At 50.3% G+C, this 27,973-nt stretch overlaps 1 protein-coding gene across 5 annotated transcripts; it reads left to right on the forward strand.

The window, feature by feature from the left end:
* The first annotated feature begins 96 nt into the window (after window positions 1-96).
* On the forward strand, window positions 97-27,467 carry RBFA (ribosome binding factor A). Of its 5 annotated transcripts, none has more exons than XR_016387671.1 (8): window positions 97-382; window positions 3,030-3,071; window positions 4,291-4,471; window positions 5,032-5,144; window positions 8,307-8,391; window positions 12,633-12,703; window positions 13,780-15,029; window positions 15,210-27,467. XR_016387671.1 is itself a non-coding variant. In XM_089895368.1 (7 exons), exons 1-7 carry the CDS (start codon window positions 255-257, stop codon window positions 14,141-14,143), a joined length of 984 nt encoding a protein of 327 aa, XP_089751494.1. In that variant the 5' UTR covers window positions 97-254; the 3' UTR covers window positions 14,144-27,467. The 5 variants fall into 5 exon arrangements, 2 of the variants coding, with proteins under 2 accessions (XP_089751494.1, XP_022415697.2); XR_016387669.1 differs by having other exon boundaries at window positions 13,780-17,507; window positions 17,609-27,466; XR_016387670.1 differs by having other exon boundaries at window positions 13,780-15,399; window positions 16,054-27,466.
* The last annotated feature ends 506 nt before the right edge of the window (window positions 27,468-27,973 follow it).

Genomic DNA, 27,973 nt, shown 5'->3' on the forward strand with positions numbered 1-27,973 from the left:
GTCCTCGGCCCTAGCCGCACGTCGCTCCGCCCCGCCGCTTCACGTCCCGCCTACCTGTCCTCCAGACGCCGCCTCGTCCTTTCGTCCCGCCCACAGTCTCCCGGCGACTTCGCACGTCGCCTCGCCCCACGTCGCCCCGAGCCGCCTCACGTCGTTCCGTTTGCACGTCTTTCCGCCCGGCGTTTCCCCGCCCCACGTCTCACTGCCAACCTCAGCCCGCCTCGCGGCACCCGGTAGGCCGTCGCTCGGCTGAGATGTGGGCGGCTCTCGGCGGGGCCGGGGGTCTCCATGTGGGGCTCCTTCTGGGCGGCGCTCGAGGTCTGCACAGCTCGCCTGTCTCCTGCGGCAAGAACCTACTCAAGAAATTTGCTTCGAAAACCAAGTACTGTTACCCGAGTGGGGGCGGGGGCTCCGGGGACGGTGGCCCGGGATGGGGGCTTCGCGGGTGGGAGGCTCGGCGGGGCGGGGGTTCCGCTGGCGGGAGGCTCGGCGGGGCGGGGGGCTCCGCGGGGCGGGGTGTTCCGCGGGTGGGGGTCTCGGCGGGGTGGGGGCTCCGCGGGCGGGAGGCTCGGCGGGGCGGGGGCTTCGCGGGCGGGAGGCTCGGCGGGGCGGGGCGTCCGCGGGCGGGGGGCTTCGTGGAGCGGGGCGCTCGGCGGGGCGGGGGGTCCGCAGGGGTTCCACCGCCGGCGCATTGGCCGGCGCCAGAGCTCCCAGCCGCGTCAGTAAGCGCAGCCGCTGCCTGTTAGGTTAATGGCTGTTGAAAGCTCACCAGAGAGCCCACCTCTGACAGTTAACGTTTTTCCCACCCAACCTTTTTTCTGTTCTTTCACACAGCTGTGACGGTAAAGTTCTAAGTGTCCTAAAAGCTAAGAGTGCATCATGAATTTATGAAGCAAAGTGATGTATACATTTACAGTCCACTCTGGGTCCGAGGTTCCCAATCCTCGGATTCAACCAACCTCGGATCGAAAATGTTCCGAAAAAACTCCGGAAAGTTCTAAAACACAAAACCTGAACTTGCCTTGCTGGCAACATTTACGTAGCATTAAGTAACCTAGAGATGATTTAATGTATCCGGGAGGGTGTGCGGAGGTTATGTGCAAATACAGCGCGTTGAGCATCCTCAATTTTGGTATCTTTGGGGGTCTTGTAACCAATTCCCCACAGGTGCTGAAGGGTGATGATTCTTGTTACTAGAAGCGTTTTTCGGGGGAGTAGTTGCATCACATAAAGGAGAAGGAAGAATTTCCTTTCCATATTAGTGCTTTTTCTGTGGGGTTAATTTGAGGAATAAAGAAAGCTTGTCACGATAGGTTTTTTATGACGAGAGATAAGTATAATAAAATATGTTGACTTCATATCATTTTAATTCAATTGTAGATATGTATATATGTATGTTTTTGTTTTAATACACTTTTTTAAAAGTTTAAGGTTTACAGAAAATTTGGCAAAGATGAGTGGAGTTCCCATATAAGCACACTGTTTCCCTTCTGTTAACCTCCTATGTTAGTGCAGCACATTTGTTACAATTGATGAACCAGCATTGATACATGATTATTAACTAAAGGCCATGTCTTATTCACGTTTCCTTAGTTTTTCCCTAACGTCTTTTTTCTGTTCCAGTATCCCATCCAGGGCCGCATTACATTTAGTCGTCATCTTTTTAGGCTCCTCTTGACTGTGGCAGTTTCTAACTGTCCCTGTTTTGATGACCTCGACAGCTTGAAGAGTACCGGTTAGATATTTTGTAGGATGCCCTTTTGTTGGGATTGGCGTGATGTTTTTCTCTTGAGTATACTGGGGTTTGGTTTGGGGGAGGAAGACCACAGGTGTAAAGTGCCATTTTCATCACATCCTGTGGACACACACACATGCTCTCAACATGGTGTATCACTGTTGATGTTGGTCTTGATGACTGACTGAGGTCATCTGTGTCTGTCAGGTTTAGCCACTGTAAAGTTACCGCCCAGCCCCCCAGTTCCATATTGTCTTCTTTGGGGGGAAGTCACCATATGCAGCTCACACCTAAGGAGTGGGGAATTATTCGAAATTCATGAATTATTCAAAATTTTGCAGGGGAGATGTGTCTCTTCATTTATTAACTCATCAGGATGGACTCACGGGTTATAATCCAGTACTACTTAATTTTGCTCGAGTTGTTCCAGCTTTGACCATTGCGAGCTCTTTCAGGTGGCTCCTATATCCCTTTGACACACCCCGTTGTTATGGGGTTTTGGAGTAGTTTTTCAATTAGAAACCTTTTTTTTTTTTTTTTTTAGCACTTCCTTACTTTCTGGCACCACAGGTTGCCTCGGCCCTAGAATCCGCCATTTCTCCAAGGAGCTCTGGTTCCTTTATTGGAAACAGAGGTCAGAAACCATGATCTGAGAGCTTAGTATGTTTATTGCTACTGGGGTGTCTGTCTTTTAGACCCTTTCAGCTGGCAAAGCAAAAAAAAAATAGTGTTTATGTTAATCCCTGTGTCTGTGCTTATCTAGAAACGTTTCTGTGTGTCACCACCTGTAGCTGTAGTAAGTGAAACTTGAGTTTGTACTGATCTCCAGCCCTAATCCACTAGCACACGAATCATTCTCACTTCCTTCCCTTGCTTGTCTGCAATAGTGAGGGGCCTGGATCCCCCATCTGCCTCCTGTTTACTTAGCTGTTCAGTCCCAGTTGATGTGTGGCGGTATCAGTCGTTAACCCTCCCCTGGGAAACAGCTTTATTCAGTAGAGGACAGTGCTCATGTGCAGTTTGGTAGGTGTGTTTTTAAGGTCCTCGTTCTCTACCTTTGGGACTAGAGGTAGACTTTAGGTAAAAGTTACGAGCTTGAACTGAAACTGTTGTCTGTCTGTCCCCACAACCCGTGCTGCTGTTCATTGGGTATCTAAATCTTTTAGGCCCCTAGTAACCTAATTTCTATGTCCAGGGCTAGCCCCTTAGAAACAGTTATGATGTTAGCTTTTGTAACTCTTTCTTAGTTTATTTGCCGTCAGTATCCAGCATAGTTCTTATTTTCTCCCCATAGGAAGAAGTTTTGGTATGAAGGTCCTTCCTTGGGCTCTCACTTGGTAAGTATAGAGTAGTAGGGATGAGCCACTTGAGAATCTCGGTGGGTGTGAGGCTCCAAAAGTCGGCAGCACTCCAGCCCTTCCATTTCAATATTGGAGGGGACAAGTTCTGTAGAGATGGGAGTAGATACACTGGAACCACAGAATTTTTACCTTTAAAAAAAAATGACACTAGGGGACTTCCTGGCAGTTCAGTGGTTAACCCTCCGCTGCAGGGAGCGTGGGTTCGATCCCTGGTTAGGGAACTAAGATCCCACATGCCGCACAGTGCGGCCGGAGAAAAAAGAAGACAAAATTTACGGGATGTCGTATCTGTTATCAAATTCTAATGTGGTAATGTCCATTCAGTTTGTGTGTGTATAACAGATATGTGTAGATACACAGGCATACCTTGTTTTATTGCATTTCCCAGATACCGTGTTTTTTACAAACAGAAGGTTTATTACAACCCTGCATTAGCAGGTGATGTTAGCATTTTTTAGCAATATTTTTAATTAAGGTATGTATATTGTTTTGAGACATTGTTATTGCACACTTTAATGGACTACAGTATAGTGTAAACATAACTTTTATATGCACTGAGAAACCAAAGAATGCATGTGACTCACTTTATTGTCATATTTGCTTTATTGCGATGGTCTGGAATGAACCTGCAGTATCTCTGAAATATACCTGTACTGTGAGAGTTTATGTAATGAATGGTTCTTGATAGAAAAAAATACACTGTATATACTAGAAACCACCGAATTGTACTTTTTTTTTTTTTTTCGGTACGCGAGCCTCTCACTGCCGTGGCCTCTCCCGTTGCAGAGCACAGGCTCTGGACGCACAGGCTCAGCGGCCATGGCTTACGGGCCCAGACGCTCCATGGCACGTGGGATCTTCCCAGACCGGGGCACGAACCCGCGTCCCCTGCATCGGCAGGTGGACTCTCAACCACTGCGCCACCAGGGAAGCCCCTCGAATTGTACTTTTTAAGAGGGAGAATTTTATGCTGTGTGGATTATATTTCAGTAAAATTTTTTTTGGAAAAAAATATATGCTTGGCAATACTCTTGATCTTTAAGCCATGGTAGGTAAAATCTAGAAGGGTCCTGGTCTGTAAAAGAAACTGTATCATCATGAAAACTAAGATGGCCGAGAATGACCTTTATCCTTAGTTAGTACAAGTTTATGTACAGTTGTAATGTTGCCTGTGTGTCTGCCTTTCTTCTTAACGGAGACTCACAAGCCGTCTCAGTTGGCATCCCTGACAAAGAGCACCTCCAAGAGAGCCAGAAGGGAAGACCACGTGCGCCTGAGGGCCCTGAACGGCCTCCTCTACAAAGCGCTGACTGAGTTGCTGTGCACCCCGGAAGTGAGCCAGGAGCTCTGCGACTTGAATGTGGAGCTGTCCAAGGTAGGCCTCGGGGCCAGGGAGGGACTGTGGGCCTCGCGCCTCTGTCATCGCCTGACAGTTAGAAAAGGTGGAAGGGATGCTCAGTGTGGCCGTCTGGGTATCAAGGAGAGGAAGGTGCTTGTGGGGTGCAAAAGCAGGTGTCTCGCTGTGCACAGGTGGTGTTTGGCCAGACAGCACCGAGGGTGCTCAGAGCCCAGTAAGTGATGAAGTGGGGTGTCTGAAGGTCTGGGGGTCAGGTGAGCGGTGGATGATCTGCCTTCATCTTGGTGTAAAGACACGGGAGGCAGCTTCTGCCGTCTGTGCCCCCAGAGCAGAGTGCGTGCAGCCAGAGGGAAAGGAGGAGGGGCAGTAGCAACAGCTGAGGCATTGCTGTGCGTGGGTTGAGGCTGGGCTCCGCCCAGGGAAGGGGACGTTTCCCCCGTCCCCAGTGGTGTGCTTGGGGCGCTGGCCCTGGCAGTGGGAGCCTGAAGCCAGGACTGCCCATGAGTTAGTGCGCCTCTCCTGACGCTCTCTGTCTCCAGGAGCCCAGGTGAGCTGAGAGTAATTGGGGCTGGGCTCAGGTCTCTCTGACTTCAGACTTCTCCACCTGCCGCGTGTTCTGGAGGACGACTGTCTCTGAGGCTCAAAACACAAACGTGGAGGCCGTCCTGCAGAGGAGCGCTGCGCACATGAGGTGAGGCCTCTCCTTGACCCTGCCCTCCAGCTGGTTTTGTCCACTATTTTTGCTTTTAAGGAAAATTTGGGAAGCATCTTGTTGAATCTCAGAGCAGAACTTAACGCCTTCATGTAAGCCATAACCTAGGTCAGCTGTTCTTGAAGTGTGATCCCGGGTCCTTTGTAGGGGGAGGTTGATGAAGTGAGAGCTTCTTCACAATGAGGTGTGGTTTTCCGTTCCCACCGCGTTGACATTTTGTACTGAAGCTGTGGGGGTAAAGCTGCTGGCCCAGATGTCCTGGGTCATTGTGGCTTCCGCTCACGCTTGCGGTAGTGCACCGCCAGCTTTATTTAAGCGTGTCCGTGACGCGTATCCCGGCCCTTTGGCACATCTTTTTAGTATCTGTGGTGGGAAGCGTGCGAGACGCTGGTGGTTGTCTCGGAACACTGCAGCTGCTGACTGTGGCCCAAAGTAGACACTTCACTTCAAAGAACAAGTAGACCAGCTATGGTTATGCTGTTTTTTTTTTAACATCTTCATTGGGGTATAATTGCTTTACAATGGTGTGTTAGTTTCTGCTTTATAACAAAGTGAATCAGTTATACATATGTTCCCATATCTCCTCCCTCTTGCGTCTCCCTCCCTCCCACCCTCCCTATCCCACCCCTCTAGGTGGACACAAAGCACCGAGCTGATCTCCCTGTGCTATGCGGCTGCTCCCCACTAGCTATCTACCTTACGTTTGGTAGTGTATATATGTCCATGCCTCTCTCTCGCTTTGTCACAGCTTACCCTTCCCCCTCCCCATATCCTCAAGTCCGTTCTCTAGTAGGTCAGTGTCTTTATTCCTGTCTTACCCCTAGGTTCTTCATGACATTTTTTTTTTCTTAGATTCCATATATATGTGTTAGCATACGGTGTTTGTCTTTCTCTTTCTGACTTACTTCACTCTGTATGACAGACTCTGGGTCTATCCACCTCATTACAAATAGTTCAATTTCGTTTCTTTTTATGGCTGAGTAATATTCCATTGTATATATGTGCCACATCTTCTTTATCCATTCATAACTATGGTTATTCGGATGTGGGTATAGGACAGACATTTTCTCCAAAGTGAGCAAAGCGAACCTGTCACTTCAGGGGCACAACTGACCATATTTGTTGCCAGTGGTAAAATTTAAGCTTTCAGTGAAAATCAGAATTTTAGGAAACTGTATTGTATCCACCACTCTGAGTTTGACAGCCTCATGGTACATAAGACCCTTTTGATGAGATTGGAGGTGACGTATTGTAAAATACATCATCATTCTGAAAATCTGTGTGACCTGCTGAACCAGTATTTTCTAAAAGACCAAGGCATGAGGTTACAAAATCACACACAGGGAGACATCGATTCAAAGGGCAAGAGGGCCAGTGGATTTTCATGTACAGAGAACGCTGTTCATGGATCTGGTTTCAGATTCCACATTGCAATCTTTAATAAACTACTCTTTGTTGAGTTCTTGGGTAGCATCAAAGAAGATCTACACTTTTCTGAAAAGCTGTTCATATACTCTTTACTTTTCAGTTACAGATCTGTGTGAGGCCAGATTTTCTTCTATTTTAAGCAAAATCACAACAGATTGAATACAGATAACAGAGATGAGAATCCAGCTGTTCCATTATGCTAGGTATTAAAGGAATTTGCAACTACATAAGCAATGCCACTCTTCTCATTAATTTCTTTTAAAATATAGTAGTGGGCTTCCCTGGTGGCGCAGTGGTTGAGAGTCCGCCTGCCGATGCAGGGGACGCGGGTTCGTGCTCCGGTCCGGGAAGATCCCACATGCCGCAGAGCGGCTGGGCCCGTGAGCCATGGCCGCTGAGCCTGCGCGTCTGGAGCCTGTGCTCCGCAACGGGAGAGGCCACAACGGTGAGAGGCCCGCGTACCGCAAAAAAAAAAAAAAAAAAGTTACTTTAAATGAATTAATAAATACATATTTTCAGCTTTAATTTCTAGTCTGGTATATATTGGTAGATGTAACCCACATAAACAAAAGGTCTTTGGCGTCCTCAGTAATTTTTAAGAGTATAAAGGGGGTCCTGAGACCAAGGATTTTGAGAACCGCTGAGCTGGCTGAGAGTAAAGAAGCTACTCAGTTTTCTCCTCAGTCTTAAAGATGCAGAGAGACCTGGCAGAGCAGCCCTCGGGACTGGAGTTCCTGCTGTTTTCTGATTAGTTTTTAGGTAACAGAAAATTCAGTTGAACAGAATGTCCCTTTTCCCAATTCTTTTGATCACCAAGGTTTAGTGTAAAGGTTTTCCCATAACTGCGTCACTGAGCAGATGTGCTGTGTGTCACAGCAGTATTTTCACTGGATACTTGTCGCCCCTGGATCTGCATGTATTGCATGATGGGTAATATGAAGATCGTTTCTGTGTCTGACGTCTGGGAAGCACGGCCGGCAGCCACACTTCTGTGGCGCTGTTGCCGATGAGTGTCGGCCGGATGGAGGGACGGAAGTGCTGGCAGGTTGCTGGTGCCCAAACCACAGAGCCCAAGGCCACAGTGATGCCCAGGAATGTCCCAAGTTCACGTCAGACTATTTATAAGGATCTCAGAAGTTGCATTTAGAGAATTAAAAACAATCGTGATCATGCATTTTGTATGCCTGTTGAAATGTGGCAGTTGGCTAAGGAAGACTTTTCATCTTTGAAGAATGTGATAAGCAAAACTCATGCCTCAGGGCTTCCCTGGTGGCCCAGTGGTTGAGAATCCGCCTGCCAATGCAGAGGACATGGGTTCGAGCCCTGGTCCGGGAAGATCCCACATGCCGCGGAGCAACTAAGCCCGTGTACCACAACTACTGAGTCTGCCCTCTAGAGCTCACGAGCCACAACTCTTGAGCCTGTGTGCCACAACTACTGAAGCCCGCGTGCCTAGAGCCCATGCTCCGCAACAAGAGAAGCCACCGCAGTGAGAAGCCTGTGCACCGCAACGAAGAGTAGCCCCCGCTCGCTGCAACTAGAGAAAGCCCACGCCCAGTAATGAAGACCCAATGCAGCCAAATAAGTGTATTAATTAATTAATTTTAAAAAATGATGCCTCACCTCTTTGTGAGATGACATTTTCTGTTTCTGGCGTCGTCACCCCTCCACCAAGTGTCACCTGTGACTGCACAAATCTCTTTCTCTCTCCAGGCACCTTCTGATGTCCCAGCAGACCCTGAGGAACATGCCGCCAATAGTGTTTGTTCAGGACAAAAAAAATGCAGCTGTAGTGGAGGTAAGGCTTTTACATAATTACCTGTTTATGATGTACACTTTTATATGGGTAAGATTTTACATTTAATTTTTAAATATTCAAAAGATAACGTATACAGTTTTTAAAAGGCAATAGAAGGGTACAGATGATGAAAAGAAAGGCACCTGTGCCTTGCTCTCAGCCCTGTTCCCCAGCGGTAACCACCTTGTATGGCTTTAATGTTTTAATGCTTGTCAGTATAGCCCTAACTAGTAAAGCAGATCCCTCTGTCTCTCAGTTTACAAACTTGAAGCAGCCAGAGCTGCCCTCCTGTGCTTACCTCCTTCTCTCACTTCCCTAGATTTCAGTCTGTCTATGGTTACTTTACACTGTTAAGGCTGACACACTTACGTTCTGTCCTGTAACTGTAATTGTTTCATACTTATGTTCCTTGTTTTAGGTATAGGTTAATTATAAAGGTTAAAAACCTGTTAAAACATACATACATTTTAATCTGGGTGGTGGTTACTTAGTGGTTATTAAGGTATGTTATACCTTTAAAAAGTTTACTGAAGAAAACGGCAGCATTTACGGGGTTATGATTAGGTGGCTCTTACTTACTGTAGGACTAGGTAGTATTCAGATTCACAGAGGGGAAAAAAAGTCTAATTGTACATTGTTGTCTTTTGTTATTCATGACACAAGCGATACTGAAAACATTATGTGGATAACTTTGATAGATGTGTGATTTCCTAGCTAGAAAGGGGAACAGGAGTGAAGTTGCAGTGCCGCTTACAGCTCAAGTGGAGTTTAGGTCATGGGTGTGCTGTGCAGATACTCAGCAGGAATCCCCGGGCACGTCGGGTGGGGCTGGTGGGAGGACCCACCTGTCTCAGAGGATGAGCCCTCAGCTGGCTCGTCCCTCTCTCTGTGGAGGAAGAATTCAGAGCTGCAAGGTCCTACCTGGCTGTGTGGGTTCCTTTCCAGAAAAAGTCACTGGAGGGAGGGAGGTGCATGCGAGCTTAAGCGTTTCTGGGAGGGCCTTATTCCGGAGGCCGTGCTGATGGGTGTTTGCATTGGAGACCTCTAGCGTCTGTCCTGCCCCGTGTGCTCTGGGGAAGTGGCCGCGGGTCGGACACGTGCCACGTGGTGACGGTGGGTCCTGCATGTGCCCAGAGCTCAGCTGTTGACCTGGGGGCCAAGGGTCGGTCAGGCCTCGGCTGGCGCCTCAGAGTCCTGCAGTTTCTGCCTCACTGTAGTTAGAAGTGAAGGCTGGACCAGAGGGGTTTCTGATTTGGGTAGGTGATCATTTGAGGACATGGTCATTGCTTCCCCTGGCGTAAGTCAGGGCATTGTTTTTCAAACACTGTGTATGTTTTTAATAGATTTAAAGTCAGCTGTTGATAAAGCACTTGGCTAGAGACAGACATTTGAAATTGGGAGTCCTGGACGAAACTTTGAGTCTTCTATCAGTCCATTTATTTCTGTCTCATATTGGTTGCACCAAAAATCACAGGTAGTTGCAACTGCTAACATGTTACCAGTTTCAGCAGCTTACCTTGCATCCTCAGGATAATCCTTAGGTCACCAGTCTGGACATTTGAAAGAGAACTAGTAATGAGCTCTGTCCAAACTGCACCCTGAGTAATTCATCAATATTGATGGTACTGTCAGTAAACACACGCGGAGGCGCTCAACCGGATTCCAGCGCGCACCCCTCCGTGAGGGCTTTCCTTACAGGAGTGAGGGTGCGAGCGCCGAGGGCTGGGGCCTGGCGGGAAGGCGGCTCACAGTGCCCCGCTAGACTGGCCGTCCCCAGGGAAGCTGAGTCTGTGACCCTCGAGGCCTCCCACCCCCACCCCCCGCAGTACCCACGGACTCGGCCGGGAACGTTGGCACAGGGTCTCTGGCGAGTGCAGTTAGCAGAATGGACGGACGTGCTCTGGAACAGTCCCCTGGCCCACCTCCCACCGGCCATGGAGCCAAGGAAAGGCCACGCGCTGAGAGCTTCTGTTCATAAAACGTTCAGGAAGAGCCTGGCTAATCCTTGGTGTTGGAAGTAAAAGTAATGGCTGTCACGGGGAGGGGAGTGAGCAGGAGGGGCCTGAGGAGGCTTCTGGGCTTCACCTTCTAAGTGTCGCGGCTGTGCCCACACGTGTGTTCAATTTGTGGGATGTCACTGAGCTACACTTCATGGTTTGTGTACCTTTCCCATAGATGTTGCACTTCAGTGAAGAGGTTTTTTAAATGTTGATTTTTACTGTAACTATAGAGGAAACAACTTTTTTATCTGAATTTTTAAGGGAAATACATAAACTCTGACACCAGTGTTGTGGTACATGCACACTCGTCTCCCCACTGACTGTCAGGCTTCTGAGAGCAGGTGTCGGGCAGCTGGTGACCACCGCGCAGGGGCACCCGCTGCCCCACCGCGCATGGTCTGGCCCGCACCATCTGAGCCCAGAGCTCCCCTTCCACACAAGAAGTTAGCCCGGCGGCCTGTGTTTAAAGTGTTAGAGTTTGAGGTTGTGTTTGGATTTGGTTCTTAATAAAATAAGCTTTACGGAGGCTTAATTTATGTTGAGTTGTGCCTCCTTTGACAAACGCATACCTTTGTGTCATCGCCACCCCTGCTCACCCCGGTCAGCTCTCCCCTACCACCCATCTGGTTTCAGTCACTGTAGGTTAGTTCTGCCTGCTGAGATTCCTGTAATTTCACATGAATAGAATCGGGATGTTGTCTTTTGCCTCTGGCTTTGCTCGGCACAGTGTTTTTGAGATTTCATCCACGTTGTTTCATGTGTAAGTAGTTCCCTTTTTATTGGTAAGCGGTATCCACTGTACAGCTGTACTGCAGTTTACTAGCCCATTCACTTTTTGATAGACATTTGTCTTTTTTCCAGTCCTTGGCTATAAAGAGTGAAGCACTGTGAACGTTTGCGTACAGATGTTTGTGGATGTATGTTTTGTTTCATTTAGGTCAGTTCCTAGGAGCAGCAGGCGTACGTTTAACTGTCAGAAAGCTGCCAGGCTGCTTTAACCATGGCCGTGCTGTAGGCACTCCCACCGCAGCGTCAGGGTCCCTGGGCCTCCACGCCCTCGCCAGCCCCTGGCGTTGCCATCCTGATGGCTTAAGCTTGCATTTTCTTTTTTTCTTTTTTAAATTTTGGCTGCGCTGGGTCTCTGTTGCAGCATGCCGGCTCTTCATTGCGGGCTTCTCTCTAGTTGCAGCGTGCGGGTTTAGTTGCCCCGTGGCATGTGGGATCTTAGTTCCCCGACCAGGGATGGAACCCGCAGCCCCTGCATTGGAAGGCGGATTCTTAACCACTGTGCCACCAGGAAGCCCCCTAAACTTACATTTTCTTGGTGACTAATTATATTGAGCGTCTTTTCATGTGCCTGCTGGTCATTCCTCCTTTTGTGGATCAGTTAAAGTCTCTTGCCCATTTTTAATAAGGTTTGCTTATTATTGAGTTGTGTAGGTTCATTGTATATCTGGTACAAGTCAGTTGGCAGAAATCTTCATTGTGAATATTTTCTCCCACTTTTAACTTTGGAGGAGGCCACTTTGTCCTTGTTTTGTAGCATCGTCAGTCCTGTTCCTGGTATTTTCTGTGGACTGATTTGTCTCCAGTTCTTCTTTTCACCTTTGTGGTTTGATTGGTGTGTCACCGGTTGGTGATGATGCTTTAGTTCCTGCATATGACAGGGCCCGGTTGTGGACCAGGCTCGCCGGGGCTTGCACTGAAGCAGGAGGTCGGGTCTCAGTGCATGGCCCCAGTAGGATGACCTGGCGGCAGTCAGAAGAGACGCGTGAAGGTGGAGAGGCCCTTGACGGGCCCTGCTGAGGAGCAGGGTCTGTCCCCAGCGTAGGCCCCTCAGCCCCTGCAGGACCGGAGCCACACGCTAGACTTGGGACACTCACGTTACCGCACTGGGGGGTTTCCCCGCAAATTCTGCGGCAAAATTGAAGCATTTTATGAAACTTCGTTAGAAACCAGTAAGCGTTAGTAATTCAACTAATATTTAACTGTTTCTTTGTAAATTTGACTGACATTTACAAGTTTTAAGTGTAGTTTTCAAAAAGCCTCAGTTCATTATCAGAGAAAGTGTGCTTGAGGTAGCGGGTGTGGGCAGCGGCACGGGAAGGAAGGACGGCGGGCAGGCTTGAGGCCCGTGGTGGAGCTGGCACCGGACAGCGGATGCTCTCACTCAGCTGGCGCCCAGCTCCGACGCAAGCAGTGCTGTGGCTCGAGAATCACCCTCTGTCTGTTCCTTTTCAGGTTGATCGGTTACTGGCAATCGCTGATTTTGGACCCCCGGATGAAAAAGACTTTGAGCAAAATGATTTCAGGTGATACGTGTGGGCATATGTTTTTGATTCGGGCAGACACCCAGGTGTGGACTTGCTGGTCTCCACAGCAGCTGCACAGTCCTGCCTGTCCCCAGCCAGGTGTCGAGGGGCAGCGGGTCCTGCTTTGTGCGCTTGGCTCTTGCCCTGGGGCCCAGCCCGGTGTCGGCGTGCAACTGGTGAGCTACCCAGCACCTGGGCAAGGCTGTCAGGAGGGCCTTGGGGGTCCACACAGAAGTGCTGGGGCCTGGACTCTGAGTGCTGTCAGTAGCGGTTCATCCTCTCCACTCCCTTGGCACACTGCTGCCTGGCAGGCCCTGTTCTTGTACTTAGGGAACATCTGTGCACAGTAAATGTCAGGTTAGGCCTCTGAGAAGGTGACGTGAGGATTCGGAGGTGGGGGGAGCCCCATTCCAGGTGAGGGAGCAGCTGCACCACGTGTCTGGCCTGTGTTCCATAGATCAACTGTGTCAGCATCATATGGGTACCGTCAGGGCCTTGGGGTGGGGACCCCCAGCCAGCCTGCCAGGGGATGGGCTGCAGCACTCAGACCCCTGAGCTAGAGCATAGGCCCCAGGCGGCAGTGAGTCCCCAGGTTCCAGATCAGCAGTGAGTGGACGTGGGGAGAGGCGGGTGGGGAGCCCTTCCAGATCAGAGAGTTGGGGTAAGAGGCATGATGTGGCCAGATTTGGGTTTTGAAAAGATTGCTCTGGTTTTGCTCTCAGAATAGATTCTTCTCTTTTGGTTCATCAAGTAACCTGAGCAACAGATCTAAAGAACCCTCCCCCGTCCCCCCAATAATTCTGTTTAACTAGCCTAGTGTACTAGCCATGTTTAAGTGGGGAAAAAATGAAAACGCATTTAATGTCAGTACACAATGGCTGCACCAGAAGTATGCTGGCCTGAGCCACACACGGGCTCCAAGAGTGCTGGCCGAGAGGTTCTGGACTGGAGAATGCCAGACCAAATCCCCCTTCTGTCCAGTTTCCACAATTTCCCTTAGAGAGGTGCTAGGACAGTGCATAAGCAAATGGCTGTAGGAAGTATTGTGCATGGTGTGGATTTCTTCTCCCCTCCAGCACCCCCAAGGCCCTGGACATTACATCGCCGCGTGATACCCTGGGCCCTGCCGCACCCTCGAGTCTGTGTGGGATCGACCACGAGGCTCTCAACAAGCAGATCCTGGAGTACAAGAGGAGGAGAGAGAAAGGGCGTGGGAGCATGGGCCCAGCGTGGCTGGAGCCCACGGCTGAGCTGATGAGGAAGAGGAAGGCCAGGCCCCGCGTGGACGACGACCTCCCGCCCAAGGACTGCCTGTGGGAGACGGGGAGTGATGGGCCCCTGGACGGCGGGGCCCTTCCCGAGGAGCACACCCCAGGACGCAAGGGGGCTCCAGGGGCAGAGCAGGAACTAGAGGCAGAGAGAAAGGATCGCGGGTCCTGACCCGCTCCCGTGAGCACACAGAGACCCGTGCTGCTGGTGCCCCCCGGGATGCCCTTGTGCAGGTGCAGCCTGAGCTGTGCGGGTGTCATCTCTGAGTCCTTCAGACCTATTGCTGTGCTGCAGTGAGAGATGGGGCGAGGCTGTGGAGAGGGTGTGAAATCTCTTAGGTCGATGGCGTATGATCTGCCCTCCATATTTGGGGTTCCAGGCTTGCATGTTTGCTTGCTCACTAGAGTTTGTCCACGGCCCCCAGATCCATACTTGTGGCACTTTCATGGTCATTCTCGGACACGGACAGACCAGTGGGATGCACATGTGGCCTGTGGTCACACAAGGCACTGCTCTGTCTGCTTTGTTCATCTCGGGCTGTGAACAGCCACCCTCTCTGATGGGGTTAGCGCCACGTTAGTGCCTTCTGACAGAGATTTCACTCATGGTGCCTAAGTGCAAGAGGCCGTGATGTGTCTCCTAGAGAAAGCACGTGTTAGATGAGCCTCGTTAGGAAATAAATAAATCATTTAATTCTGACACAGAAACGTTGTCCTGGGCTTGGGGCAGCTCCATTTCCCAACTATCATTAACCTTGAAACACTGAAATGATAAAGTTCAGATGATTGGAGAAGGGTACGCTACAAAGCTAAAGCAAGGAAACCTGTAACGTGGCTTTTCAGGGAGTGTAATTTCCCTTCTTGTAAACTGTTTCAGGAAGGAAAGCGTTGCCTTGCCTCTGCAGCAGTGGCAAGCCCCAAATGCCACTTTCCCTGTCGGCATCTGGGACCAGGTGTGATGCCCCAGCAGGGATATGGCACCAAGAAGCTCCGTCTTTGCCGGGACAGTGGCCCCCTCTGAAGGGCTGGCATCACGGGCCACCCTGTGGATGCTCCAGGCATGTTGCTGTTTGAGTGGTGCTTGTGGGATCCTGCCCCGGAAGGGTGCATGTAGCCTGTGTGTGGGCTGTCTGCATTAGGAGTGTGGGTTGCTTACACAGCCGCTTATGACCAGAGAAGAAATGTCCAGAGGGAGGATTGACCTGTGTTAAAATGTACACGGGATGTGTCCTGATCAGGTGTGGTAAGATGACAGAGTTGGAAACTGCTACCTTGAAAGAAGAGTTCTTGACTCACAGCTCCCGAGAGGAGGGGTGCACCACGCTGCACGGGGCCCACGAGGAGCGCCAGGGTCTGTCAGCAGGCCGAGGGTGAGGAGGAAGCGTGGCTGAACCCGTCTCGTGGCTCCTGGAGGACGGAGTGGGCCAGGTAGGGTGAGCACGTCTGGGCAGGCCTGGGGTCGGACAGCTTGGTCATTTCAGCAGGCTCCGGGCTCTAGGGGTGGCTTCCAGTTGTCCAGTCCCTGGCCCTGGGGTGACTTGGGGCAGAGGAGACACTGGCCAGGGAGGGCTCAGGCGTGGCTGGTCTGCGTGTGAGTGGTGCGCTCACGGGGAGCTAGCCAGCTTGCGGAGGGGTCTCTCCCCAGCCCACAGGCCCCCAGGATGTCAGAACATAACAGAAAATAAACACCATGGTTAATACCCGACAGCACTGAGCAGTCTTCTCCACTGACTGCGTCTGAGCCTACACTGCAGAAAGTGCCCAGATCCCAAATTGCGAGGGGCAAGCATGGTGGCAGGCGATGAGTGCACCGGCCCTGTGAGTGCAAGAAGCCGGGACCGTAGGAGAGGCTGGTGCACGATGCCGCTTACCCTTCTTCCTGCCTGTGCCCCAGCCTAAGTTCTCTATGAAGTTAAGTGGCAGGAACAGGAGTTTTTTGCTCAGACCAGCATTTTTTGGTTTTGCTCCATACTCTTACAGGAGGGAGTTACAGTGGTTTGTAAGGGTACAAGAGGGGCCAGGAATCAGACAGACGGTGTAAAAGGAAGGAGCCTGGAACGTGACCCTGGATGTCCTCCACAGGCCCTGGAATGCCGGTGCTGGGACGGCTGATCCCTGACAGCCCTGCACCTGCCCCAGGCACCTCACAAGTGCAGATGCCGTCTAATAGCTGCAGGCACGCTGCACATTTGATGTGGAAAGAGACAAAACTGAATACAGGACGCACCCAGCTCACCTTTCATTTCATTCAAAGGGCATAGAACTTTGCTTCCTCAGAGCACATGGAAGGAGCTCCCAGGCTGCTGGACACGTGGAGCTGGGGAGTGGTCGCTCAGAGATCCGGGGAAGCTCCGTGCCCTTCCCGGTCCCTCGCCCTGTGCACCTCTTCCATCTGGTTGTTCCCGGGTTACATCCTTTCATAGTAAACCAGTGACCTGCAGGTGGAGCTCATTAGCAACCAGATGTCCTACAACTTAAACTTACTGAAGACAGAACAAAGGGACTCTGACTATGGATATCTTAGAAAGGGCCATCTGAGCAGCCAAAGAACAAAGCTGAAGATGAGCGAATATTAAGCATGTAAAAACAGCCAATAGGAAAGAAAAACTGACAGTCTTCCAGGGGAGCACTGCCCACGAAAGTTACTTTTAGTCTTGAAAAACTTCATGTTCTTCAAAAGGGTTTTTCTACCTTGAGTTTTCCTCTGATGTCTTGGCCTTCCAAGTCCTATCAGTAAAGTTCAGAATACCTAAAATTTTCTTACGGCATCTTCTGTTCAAGAGTTTGTTATACGTATAGTTTTCTGTTGTTTTTTTTTAATAAAAAGTAAGTAGTTTTCATCATATGTTTTAAAAAGCATATTCAAGTCATCACCATCAAAACTGTGACGTATCTAAGCTTTAGAGTAAAAGATGGGGAAAGCCTGAGCAAGTGAACTGCCCCATCGTCTGCCTGCCTGTGGGCTCAACACCAGCCTGTTGAGAGGTGTGGACACCCGTATCCGAAGGTCGCGTTTCAGAATTTGCTCAACGCTTAATTGAAGGTTATCAGAGCTATGTAGAATGGAACACTGGAAAGAATAATGCGTCATGTGACAAAGTAGAGCTCCAATTTGCCTTTTAAAGACAGTTCGAGATGAAAAACCAAAATCTATCAGATGAAATTTGACAGGAATACACACAAACTCCTATGTTTGAGATTTAAAATGTTAATAATCTACAGGATTGTGGGTTAGGTGAAAAGGGTCTGGTGGTCCCACTGAGTTCTGGCTGAGCTGAGGCGGGCGCGCTGCTGAGGCTGTGGATGGAAGCTGCGGCTTGGCTGGGGGTGGCCGTCACTCTGGCACCGGACCCTGGAGCCGAGTTTAAACAGGACTTCGATGGTAGGGGATGATGCCCTGGGAAGGGTTGGCTAAGCCTGTTGTGAGACACGCAGGGGAAGCTGCAAGGTTATTCCGTGGTAGAGGAGAGCTGAGACCAAGACCGGCAGCAGCAGCCGAGGAGGAGGCCTGAGCTCCCCGCCTGGGGCACCTGCAGGTCAGCTTTGAATCTGCATTTTTACCTTGAGATGTTACCTCTGTTAGAGGCAAAGGCTCCTTGCTAAGTGTTTGACTCACATTCACCCCTCTTTTCCCCAGCCCCCCACTTGTCACCCGCCTGCAGGCTTGCTTCTGTCCAGGACCCCTCAGCACAAGAGGCCACTCAAGCCACAGCCCTGTGGGCAGGGTCCACGCTTGCGCACAGCCTCCCCTCCCGGTGCCTCACTGTGCTTGCTCCTGCGGCTGCATCAGGGCTCACGTTCGTCCCACTGCTCCCGCCTCTCCTGGTGAAGAGCGCACTTGCCCATAACCCAGTCCCCAAGGCCCTGAAATGTGAGCGTCAGCCTCTCGGGGAGAGCCACGGTCCTCGAGACCTGCTAGGCAAGACTGAAGCACGTGTCGATCCGCCAGCAGTGGACTGCTGTTGAGGTTTGCCCCAAGGTTGAAGGCAGACGTTCTTGCTGCTCAGAGGAAGGAGAAGACAAGCAGCAAACGCGGGAGTGGCTTTGAGGCTCTTTCTCACCCTGTGCCTGAGAAAAGCAGAGAAGAAACAGATGTGGAGCCAAGAAACCAGACAGACATTGGGCATTAGGATCACTGGAAAAAACCCGGGTTTGAGGGTGAGTGGGAGAAGCAGAAAGAAGACAAGACACGATTCTCTGCATACAAGGAGGGTGGAGCCCCGAGTTATCCAGGTCCGACAGGCGGAAGAGAAGGGCTTTTCAGCCATTTGACTCTTAAACCTGCTGCCCTGGGTTCAGTGCTTGGATCTGACACTTGGTGGCTGAGTGGCCTCTGCTCCGTTTTCTCCGTGGTCGGGATACTGGTAGCATCTGCCTCAGAGGTCACTGGGAGGACTGCCTGGGTGGTACATGTGGCAGCACTTAGCAGAGCCTGGCACATGGTATGTGCTCCACGAGTCCCAGTTCTTGATGCTGCCTTCCTAGGGCTTTGGTTTCAGTGACAAGTAAAGGGACTGGGGGGGCAGTTGGCTCTGTCATGTCCTTTGGTGGAGATGCACACAGTCTACCTCTTGAGGATGTGCAGAGGAGGACTGTAGGTGCCCCTGGCTGGAGCTGGCTGGGCCTCTGCAGGGTGGGCCCACAGACGTGACTGAATTGTACACGTGGCCAGGTTTTCATGTCTTTGGGACATGAAGATGAAAGGAGGAGATCAAAGTCTGCCTGTTAGAAGTGAAATTTGTTGATCAGAACCCAGAGCACCAAGGATACACCTGAAGAGCCTTATTTATGCAAACATCTCTGCAACCCCAAAATCCTGTTGGGAAAGCAGAGGCACAAACAGCCTTCTCTCTCAGGTTTTGTCTTTGGAACATGAGTACCCTGTGTGGCTCTTCTGCATTAATTTGAATACCATCCAGCACTAGACTTGAGTAAAACCCGAACAGGAAGCTGAATGTTGACAAGTTGTTTTCATTCTGGAAAGTGAAGCTTAGTGTGATCCTCAGGCGTGGACTCCTTATAACCTCCTATGTTGAGATTCCCGAGCTGCGGCCATAGTTCACCTGGTTAAGCCGGTCGTGGGGTCTCAGGAGCCCCCTCGGAGGAGATGGGACTCAGACATCCGGGATAAACAGTGTGGAGGAGATGAAAAGATGCAACAAAGCATCACACAGTCCAAGGCCAGTGGTCAACAAAGACCCATCAGGTCCCGTTAAGGGCTTCTTTGTTTTGTTTCCAAACCTCCCTCCCCAGCTTGGCTTGTTTGCAGGCCTCAAGCTCCACATGCTTGGATACATTGCCTTGTCTTTCTGGATGCCTCCTGGGCGTTTCTGATGCTCCTGTCTTGCCAGGCCGAGACCAGAACTCACACTCATGCCCTCAGAGGCTGAAGAGATGACGTCTCAGTTTTGCATGAAAATTCATGGCGCTGCAGTAGCATTCACGTTGAAGAAACATGTCTTCTGCTTGCATTGGGAGGAACCCCTGCTTTGCAGTGGTAACAGCACCAAACTGGCCAAGTCTAGCAGGATGGCAGCAGAATTCCAGCTTTCCTAGATCTCGGGGCACCTTCCCTTTTTAATCCCCCCCCTCCAACACACACACTCTCAGTGCAGTGTCTTAGTGCAAGAGTCTTGGTAGCCTTCCCTGCCACCAGGCCTTGGTTTCTGAAACTCTGAATCTTGGTGCGACGAGGGTTGGAGGCAGGGTGGAGGGAATCATGCTTCTTTCCCTTCTAGAACAGGAACTATGCAGATTGGCCCATCTTCCAGATTTCGACCATGCAAGGTGTCAGGAGTGAATTCTCTGTCCCCCAGGTGCAGAGGGCAGATGGAAGGTACTGTCACATTCCCCTGGGGGTGGGTGCTTGGGTGCCCAAGGACTCACCTCTAGAAACATCCAAGCAGCAGCTTCTTTCCCTGAGAAAACTTAAGCTCTGTCTAACCAGGCACTTCGCTGGACATGGTGTGTGGGAAGCAGTTCTGACTCAGCCTTTCACCGTCTCCCCTTACCCTCCGTGAAGTGCACACAAGTAATCAGACCAGTGTTAAGAGAACTCCCTTCCCTTCACAGCTCTGAGGAATCTTTGGTGGAAGACGGATGTGGGACGTCTCATTGTGCCACATAATCCAAGATGACATGCAGTCACTATACAACTACTGCTGAGATCAGAATCCAAGTGTTCCTGGTAAATGTGGAAGCAATCTAATTTACATCTATTTTTAAAAAATAGGTTTTCAGTAACTGAAGGAAAAAAATGTGGCCTACAATATATTTTATTTAGCTCTGGACAACGGTTCCCAGTTTTATAGAATGCAGGTCCCTGCAACACTGTTTTCTGTACGTATTTTATGTTATAGCATAGCAGCCCTCAACATGGAGCATGACATTACTAGGTACAGCTTTTTAAAGTAAGCTGTTCTGGGAAGAATGTGTATAGAAGGAACTCTCAAGTGTCCAATAAAGCCTCTTCACTCAGCCCCAAACATAAAATTCCCCTCTGTGCCTCCACTGCATGCAGATGGCGCATGCACTGGCTTTGGAAACGTGCTTGATGCAGGTTCTGCAAAAATTAGTGAAATGCAATGGGGAGAGATGCCCCTGAAGCTGGCAAACATTCGGTGTGGGGTGGGGGCTGGTGGGCGGGTGCTGAGCCACAGCAGAAGAGCAGCCAGCTGTGTTCATACCGTGACCAGCATGATGGTGGCATCTGTGTTGCGTAGGCTGGTCCTTCCATCTGGATAAGTGGAATTCCTGATGTCAGTCCCTGCTCAGGCCCACGACTTGCAACTTGGCTTGTGGGCTGGATGGCTGCATCACACACTATTGGGATCAAGAAGCCCCATCTGGCTCCCATGCTCAACTACTGGATCTTCAAAGCAGGTTTCATCAGAGATATATTAATCTTGGTCACAAAGCCAAGAATGATTGTGTGTGAGTGTATTTTAGTGACCAGAAGAGGAAAGGTGGAGAAAGAACCATTGAGAAATGACAAAAGATTCATTGCAAAATCTTGCCTGAATTCTATCTGTGTAACTCTTAGAGGGTGGCAGTGTAGTACATATAACAGAGCACTGTATCCTAACTTTTCCCCCCCAAAATGGAGAGGCAGGAACGCTTCCCACCTTACTCTAGAAGGCCAGTATAACCCCAATACCAAAGCCAGACAAAGACACTACGAAGTAAGAAAAGTAAAGACCAATATCCTTTGGACATTGATGTAAAAATCCTCAACAAAATACTAGCAAACAGGTTTCAGCAGCATGTTGAAAGGATTAGGGCTTCCCTGGTGGCACAGTGGTTAAGAATCCGCCTACCAATGCAGGGGACATGGGTTCGTGCCCTGGTCCGGGAAGTTACCACATGCCACAGAGCAACTAAGCCTGTGTGCCACAACTACTGAGCCTGCATTCTAGAGCCCACTGTCCACAACTACTGAGCCCGTGTGCCACAACTGCTGAAGCCCATGTGCCTAGAGCCCATGCTCCACAACAAGAGAAGACACTGCAATGAGAAGCCTGTGCACTGCAACCAAGAGTAGCCCCCACTCGCCTCAACTAGAGAAAGCCCACATGCAGCAATGAAGACCCAATGCAGCCAAAAGTAATAAATTTTAAAACTTTAAAAAACTAGCCTTAAAAAAAAAGGGTTATACACCATAACCAAGTGGGATATATTCCTGGAATGCAAAGTTCAACACAGGAAAGTCAATGTTACATGCCACATCAACAAAATGATAGGAAAAACCACATGATCATCTCAAATCATGCAGGAAAAAACGAGACGAAATTCAACACCCTTTCATGAAAAAACACTCAACAAAATAGGAATAGGAGACCTTAATATTTATAATATCTGTATATGAGAAACCCACAGCAAACATAATAATGGTGAAAGACTGAAAGCTTTTCCTCTAAGGTCAGGAACAAGACAAAGATGTGTGCCTGCTTTCACCATTTCTATTCAACATAGTACTGAAAGTTCCAGCCAGAGCAAGTAGGTAAGAAAAAGGAAAGGCCTCAAATTAGAAAGGAAAAAGGAAACTCATCTGTGTGCAGATGAATGGCCTTATGTGTAGAATATCGTAAAGACACCACATACAAAAAGCTGTTAGATCCAACAAGTGAATTCTACAAAGTAGCAGGATTAGAAGTCAACACACAAAAAGCAGTTGCATTTCCATACATGAGGAATGAATGATCTGAAAACATTACAGAGAATTCCCTGGCAGTCTAGTGGTTAGGACTCAGCGCTTTCACTGCCAGGGCCTGGGTTCAATCCCTGGTTGGGGAGTGAAGATCCCACAAGCTGTGTGGTGCAGCCAAAAAAACAAACAACCCCCCCCACCATATTACAATAATAATTACATTTACAATAGCACCAAAAAGAATAGAATACTTAGGAAATAACCAAGAAGGAGAAAGACTTGTACAATGAAAACTACAAGACGTTCTGAAAGAAAGAAGAGAAATCAGTGGAAACCTCCTGTGTTCACTAACTGGAAGACTTACCATTAAAACACCAATATTACTCAAAAGTGTTCTGCAGGTTCAGTGCAATCCCGATCAAAATCCTGATGATTTTTTCTCAGAAATTGTAAAACATACTAAATTTCATAAGGAATCTCAAGGGATCCTGATAGTCAACACAATCCTGCAAAAGAACAAAACTGGATGATTTTCGGTTCCCAGTTTCAAAACTTACTGCAAAAACTAGTCGAAACAGGGTGCTACTGGCTTAAAGACAGACATATAGACCAATGGAATAGAATAGAGAGCCCAGAAATGAACCCTCACGTATATGGCCAGATGATTTTTGTTTTTTAATCTTTTACTTTTTATTTATTTATGGCTGCATTGAGTCTTAGTTGCAGCACACAGGATCTTCGTTGCGGCACACAAGCTTCTCTCTAGTTGTGGTGGGTGGGCTCAGTAGTTGTGGTGCACAGGATTAGTTGCGCTGTGGCACGTGGGATCTTAGTTCCCTGATCAGGGATTGAAGCCATGTGCCATGCATTGGAAGGCGGATTCTTAACCACCGGACCACCAGGAAAGTCCCTGGCCAGATGATTTTTGACAAAGGTGCCAAGATCATTCAATGGGGAAAGGAGAGTCTTCTCAGTAAATGATGCTGGGAAACCTAGATATCCACATGCAGAAATATGAAGTTGGGTCTTTACCTAACACCAAATACAAAAATTGACTTAAGATATATCAAAGACTTAAATGTAAGGCTTAACAGTATAGGGAGTAACCTGGCAGTCCAGTGGTTAGGACTCCATGCTCTCACTGCCGAGGGCACAGGTTCGACCCCTGGTTGGGGAACTAAGATCCCAGAAGCCGTGCAATGCAGCAAAACAAACAAAACCCACTATAAAACTCTTAAAAGAAAACATAGGACTAAAGCTTCAGAACATTGAATTTGGCAATGATTTCTTGGACGTGTCACAAAATGCACAGGAAACAAAAGAAAAAATAGGAACTTCCCTGGTGGTCCAGTGGCAGGGGTTAAGACTCCATGCTTCCAGGCTTCCCTGGTGGTGCAGTGGTTAAGAATCTGCCTGCCAATGCAGGGGACACGGGTTCGAGCTCTGGTCCGGGAAGATCCCACATGCCGCAGAGCAACCAAGCCCGTGCACCACAACTACTGAGCCCACGAGCCACAACTACTGAGCTCACACGCCTAGAGCCCATGCTCTGCAACAAGAGAAGCCAACGCAATGAGAAGCCCGCACACCACAATGAAGAGTAGCCCCCACTTGCCACAACTGGAGAAAGCCCGTGCATAGCAACGAAGACCCAACGCAGCCAAATAATACTAATGAAAAGAAATTCATGAATCCTGATTGGTTCATAGATTTAACAACAACAAAAAAAGACTCCACGCTTCCACTGCAGGGGGTGCGGGTTTAGTCCCTGGCCGGGGAACTAGGATCCTGCATGCTGCATGGTGTGGCCAAAAAGAAAAAGAAAAATTAGACAAATTGGACTTCATGAAAATCTTAAAATTTTGTGCAGAGCCAGTATCAGTAAAATAAAAAGGCAGTCCACAGAATGGGAGATAATATTTGCAAATCATATATCTGATAAGGAATTAATATCTAGAATATATTAAAAATGACTACAACTCAATGACAAGGACAACAAAACAATTCAAAAACAAAGGACTTGAATAGAAATCTCTCCAGAGAAGATGTACAAATGACCAAAAACCTTATGAAAAGATGCTCAATATCACTAATCATTAGGGAAATGCAAATCAAAACTACAAGATACCAAGTCACAACCATTAGGATGGCTACTATTTTAAAAAATAACAGAAAATTACAAGTGTTTTCGGGAATGTGGAGAAATTTGAACCCTTGTGCACTGTTGCTGGGAATGTAAAATGGTATAGCCACTGGAAAACAGTATGGCTGTTCCTCAAAAAATTAAAAATGGAACTGCCAAATGATACAGCAATTCCGCTCTTGGGTATACACCCCAAAGAATGGGTAAACAAAATGTGGTATGTCCATACAATGGAATATCATTCAGCCTTAAAAAGGAAGGAAACTGCAATATGCTACAACATTGATGAGCCTTGAGGACATTATGCTAAGTGAAATAAGCCAGTGACAAAAACCCAAATTACTGTATGATTTCACTTACATGCAGTACGAGTGCTCAAAAATCATAGAGACAGTCAGTAGAGTAGTGGTTGCCGGGAGCTGAGGGGAGAGGGGATAGGCAGTTAGTTTTTAATTCTTATAGAATTTCAGCTTTACAAGATGAAAAGAGTTACGGAGATGGATGGCGGTGATGGTTGCATCCCAATATGAATATTTCATACCACTGAACTGTACACTTAAAAATAGTTAGGATGGTATATTTTGTTTCGTATATTTTACCACAATAAAAAGTTTGGGAAAATGTGTGCAAATAGCTGACATACAAAGATTCAAGAAAGACAAAATTTTATCTTATTTATACTAGTAACACCTGTGAAAAGTATCCATAGGCCTGTGATCCCTTATCTGAAATCCTTACGGCCGGAGGCAGCGCACTGTGTCAAAAACATTAGTATTTATGCAGTTAAACATTTAAGTCTCCACACTAAGTAGTTTAAGTAGAGGAAGGCCCTTGGGAGAAAGGAGGTAATGGTAGTCGTAGCAGCTGACATTCACCACACGCTGACCGAGGGCAGTCTCGGGTGTTCCTTAACAACAACCGGAGGATGCAGGTGCTGGCAACCCCACATGACAGAGGAAGCTCTTTAGCTCTGGGCGCTCCAGTAACTCGTAGCAGTAACTGCTAGTAACTGGCAGGTCTGGACTGTCTACCAGTTTGACCAAAGTCCCACTGTTCCTGGTGGGCTTCTTGGGGTCGAAGCATCACAGCATGTGGGGGTAATGGGGTCCCCCCTCCTCCTTGCTAACCAAAATCCTACTGGGGCAGCATGTGTTCCCTGCTCTTCGTGCCAGCACTGGATTTAGAAATGGACACTCGGCCGATGAGAAGTGGGGGCCAGAGGAGACCGCCCCTTTTTCTGCCTCTGGACGCCGTGGCTGAGGTGTGCTGGGCAGACGTGACGCAGCACAGAGAACCATGGCCTGGGCATCTCTGCCCCTTTCTCTCGTTAGTGAGATGAGGAGTATCCGTACTGTTAAAGCACATTCACTTGTCCTGTCAATTGCGTCCAGACGTACCCCGACAGATGTAATCCCTGAGAATTCCCCAACTGAAATCCAGATGCTGCACGGAGGGGGATAGGCTAACTCACTACTGGCCATGAACACCTCAGTGGTGATGAGTTTATCAGACACAACCTACCACGTTTGAGAGCAGAAGCCTATGGTGCCAAGGAGGGTAACAATAGAGCGCTTTCGGCATCCGCAGAGGCAGACTCCATTATCGCCTTTATTTATAGATGAGGGCAGAGGCTACGTAACCAGCCCAAGGCCGCAGAGCCAGAGGCAGCCTGCCGTCCTGACCTCCGCTGCGCACCCTCATCGGTGGGCGGGGAGAGGGCGCTCTGATGCCACCTTTAGTAGGGAAGCGTGCATCCCTGGACACACCTAAGATGGGCAGGCTATTTTCTTGCTACCAAAGATATTGTTGCCTTCGTTTTGTCTCTGGGGCCCTTTCCAGCGTGTGACAGGACTGGTGTGTCCCGGGGCGGTGAGGCCGGCACACTGGAGAAATCCAGGGACGGGAAAAGGCAAAGGGGGGGGGTCGGTGTGGAGAGCGGGACAGACAGGCACGGGCTTGCAAGCTCAGTCCTCATCTTACAAACAGGGAAACAGGTCCAGGCAGAGGTGAAATGCTGCGCTGGAGGAGCTGACCAGTGTCTGGATCAGAGCCGGGCTCCTACTAGCGAGTGCTTAGTGTCTCCAAAAGGGCAGCAGTGGGCACGTCTCCGAGATACTGTCCTAGATCTTGCTGTTCGCAGAGTGAACCCAGTTAGAGATGCAGAGCCTCGCTCCCTGTCCTGCGAGACAGTCCACACCTGGGGGTTTCCCGAGCCCCCCGGATACCTCAGTCCACAGTAAGCACGAGAGGCTGGGAAGTGCTGATCTAGTGAAGTCCTCAAACTAGCTTTGTGAGCACATCCGTGAACCCATTCTCTGCAAACACCTCTCGCTGCGAACGCGAGTCTACGCGTTTCAGTCTGAGAAACTATTGTATCAGCGCCTGTTATTTTGTTAGATAGGTCAGCGGTTCTCAAGCTTCAGTGTACACCCCTGGGGCGCTGGTAAGATCAGACGCAGGCCAACCCTAGCCCTCCGGATTCGCAGGCCTGAGGCCCGAGCACCTGAACTTCTGTCGAGCTCCCTGGAGATACGCATGCTGCCGGCCCAGGAAGTACACTCTGCAAACCACCGAGGCATGTCCAGGAGAACTTCTCCCAGGAGGTAGCACCACTCGCCGTTCCCCGCTGCACCACGGGGGCTGCGCGCGGACCGGCTGCACGCGTGGACCGGAGTTCTCATGGGCAACACTGGCCGTCTCGGGGCCGCCAGCGCAGCGCGGGCCGCCGCGGAGTGACCGAGACACACCTGCGTCCGGACCCGGGCTCAGGGCTTGGAGACCTGGGCGAGCCTCTTCCCCTTGCGAACCTCCGTCTCTCGTCTGGGTCGGGGGACAAGGCCCCCAGCCTCCGGCCAGCGATACCGGCCCGGCAGAGGTAGCGGGTAGGAGTTGGCGCCGCGTCTGCGCCGCCCTGAACCGCAGCCCCGGCTCAGGACGGGCCCCTGAGCGCGCACAGGTGTATTATCTTTGGGCCTCATCCCCGGCCCCTCCCGCCGCCCCGCCCCTCCCGCCGCCCCGCCCCCAGCCCCTGGTTATAGTCCGGGGCCCCGACCGCCTCCTGCACCTTTCCGTCCTTGGCTCCTGCGCCGAGAGCAGGCCCCGCGCCCCGCCCGCCCAGGCTGCGCCCATGCACGTGCGTGGGTCTTGCGCACCGAGGCTGCCCGCCTAGCTGCCCCGGCTCCGCGGCTCTCCGCCCGGCTCTCAGGAGGGTGGTCTTCCATCGGCCCGGCAGCCGTCCACCTCTCCCGCGCCCCGGGCCGGGGTCGCCTGCAACGGTGGAAGTAAGGGCGGGAACCCTGAAGCCTCGCCTTCTCCGAGGTCTGAGGAGGAAACTACTCGAGCCGCCGAGCCAAGTGGACGACCTTCGCTCCGGGCCCCTCGTCCCGGCCCTTTTCACCTGCAGGCGGACCTGAGAGCTCGCGCAGGTGCGGCGCGGGGTGGGTCCGGGACACGGCGCGTGCGGGGCTCAGTGGCAGTGGCAGGGCGCTGCGGGCCGGCGCAGCCTTCCCCCAGGCCGAGCGGGAGCAGCTGCCGGCCCCGCCCGATGCCCCGGACACGTGGCGCCGGCGACCCCGGGCTGTCCCCCTCCCCTGACCGCGGGCAGGCAACTCCGAGGGCGACGTGCTCTGGCCGCGCGGGTGCCGGCGGAGACGCGGGTCTCCAGCTGTTGCAAGTACCGCCCACCTCCTTTGAGCCGGGGAGCGGACCTTCTC

Source organism: Delphinapterus leucas, chromosome 14 (genome assembly GCF_059928025.1).
Source record: "Delphinapterus leucas isolate spDelLeu-1000000601 "Yukka" chromosome 14, BTC_Dleu_Yukka2, whole genome shotgun sequence".
Classification (NCBI taxonomy): Eukaryota; Metazoa; Chordata; class Mammalia; order Artiodactyla; family Monodontidae; genus Delphinapterus; species Delphinapterus leucas.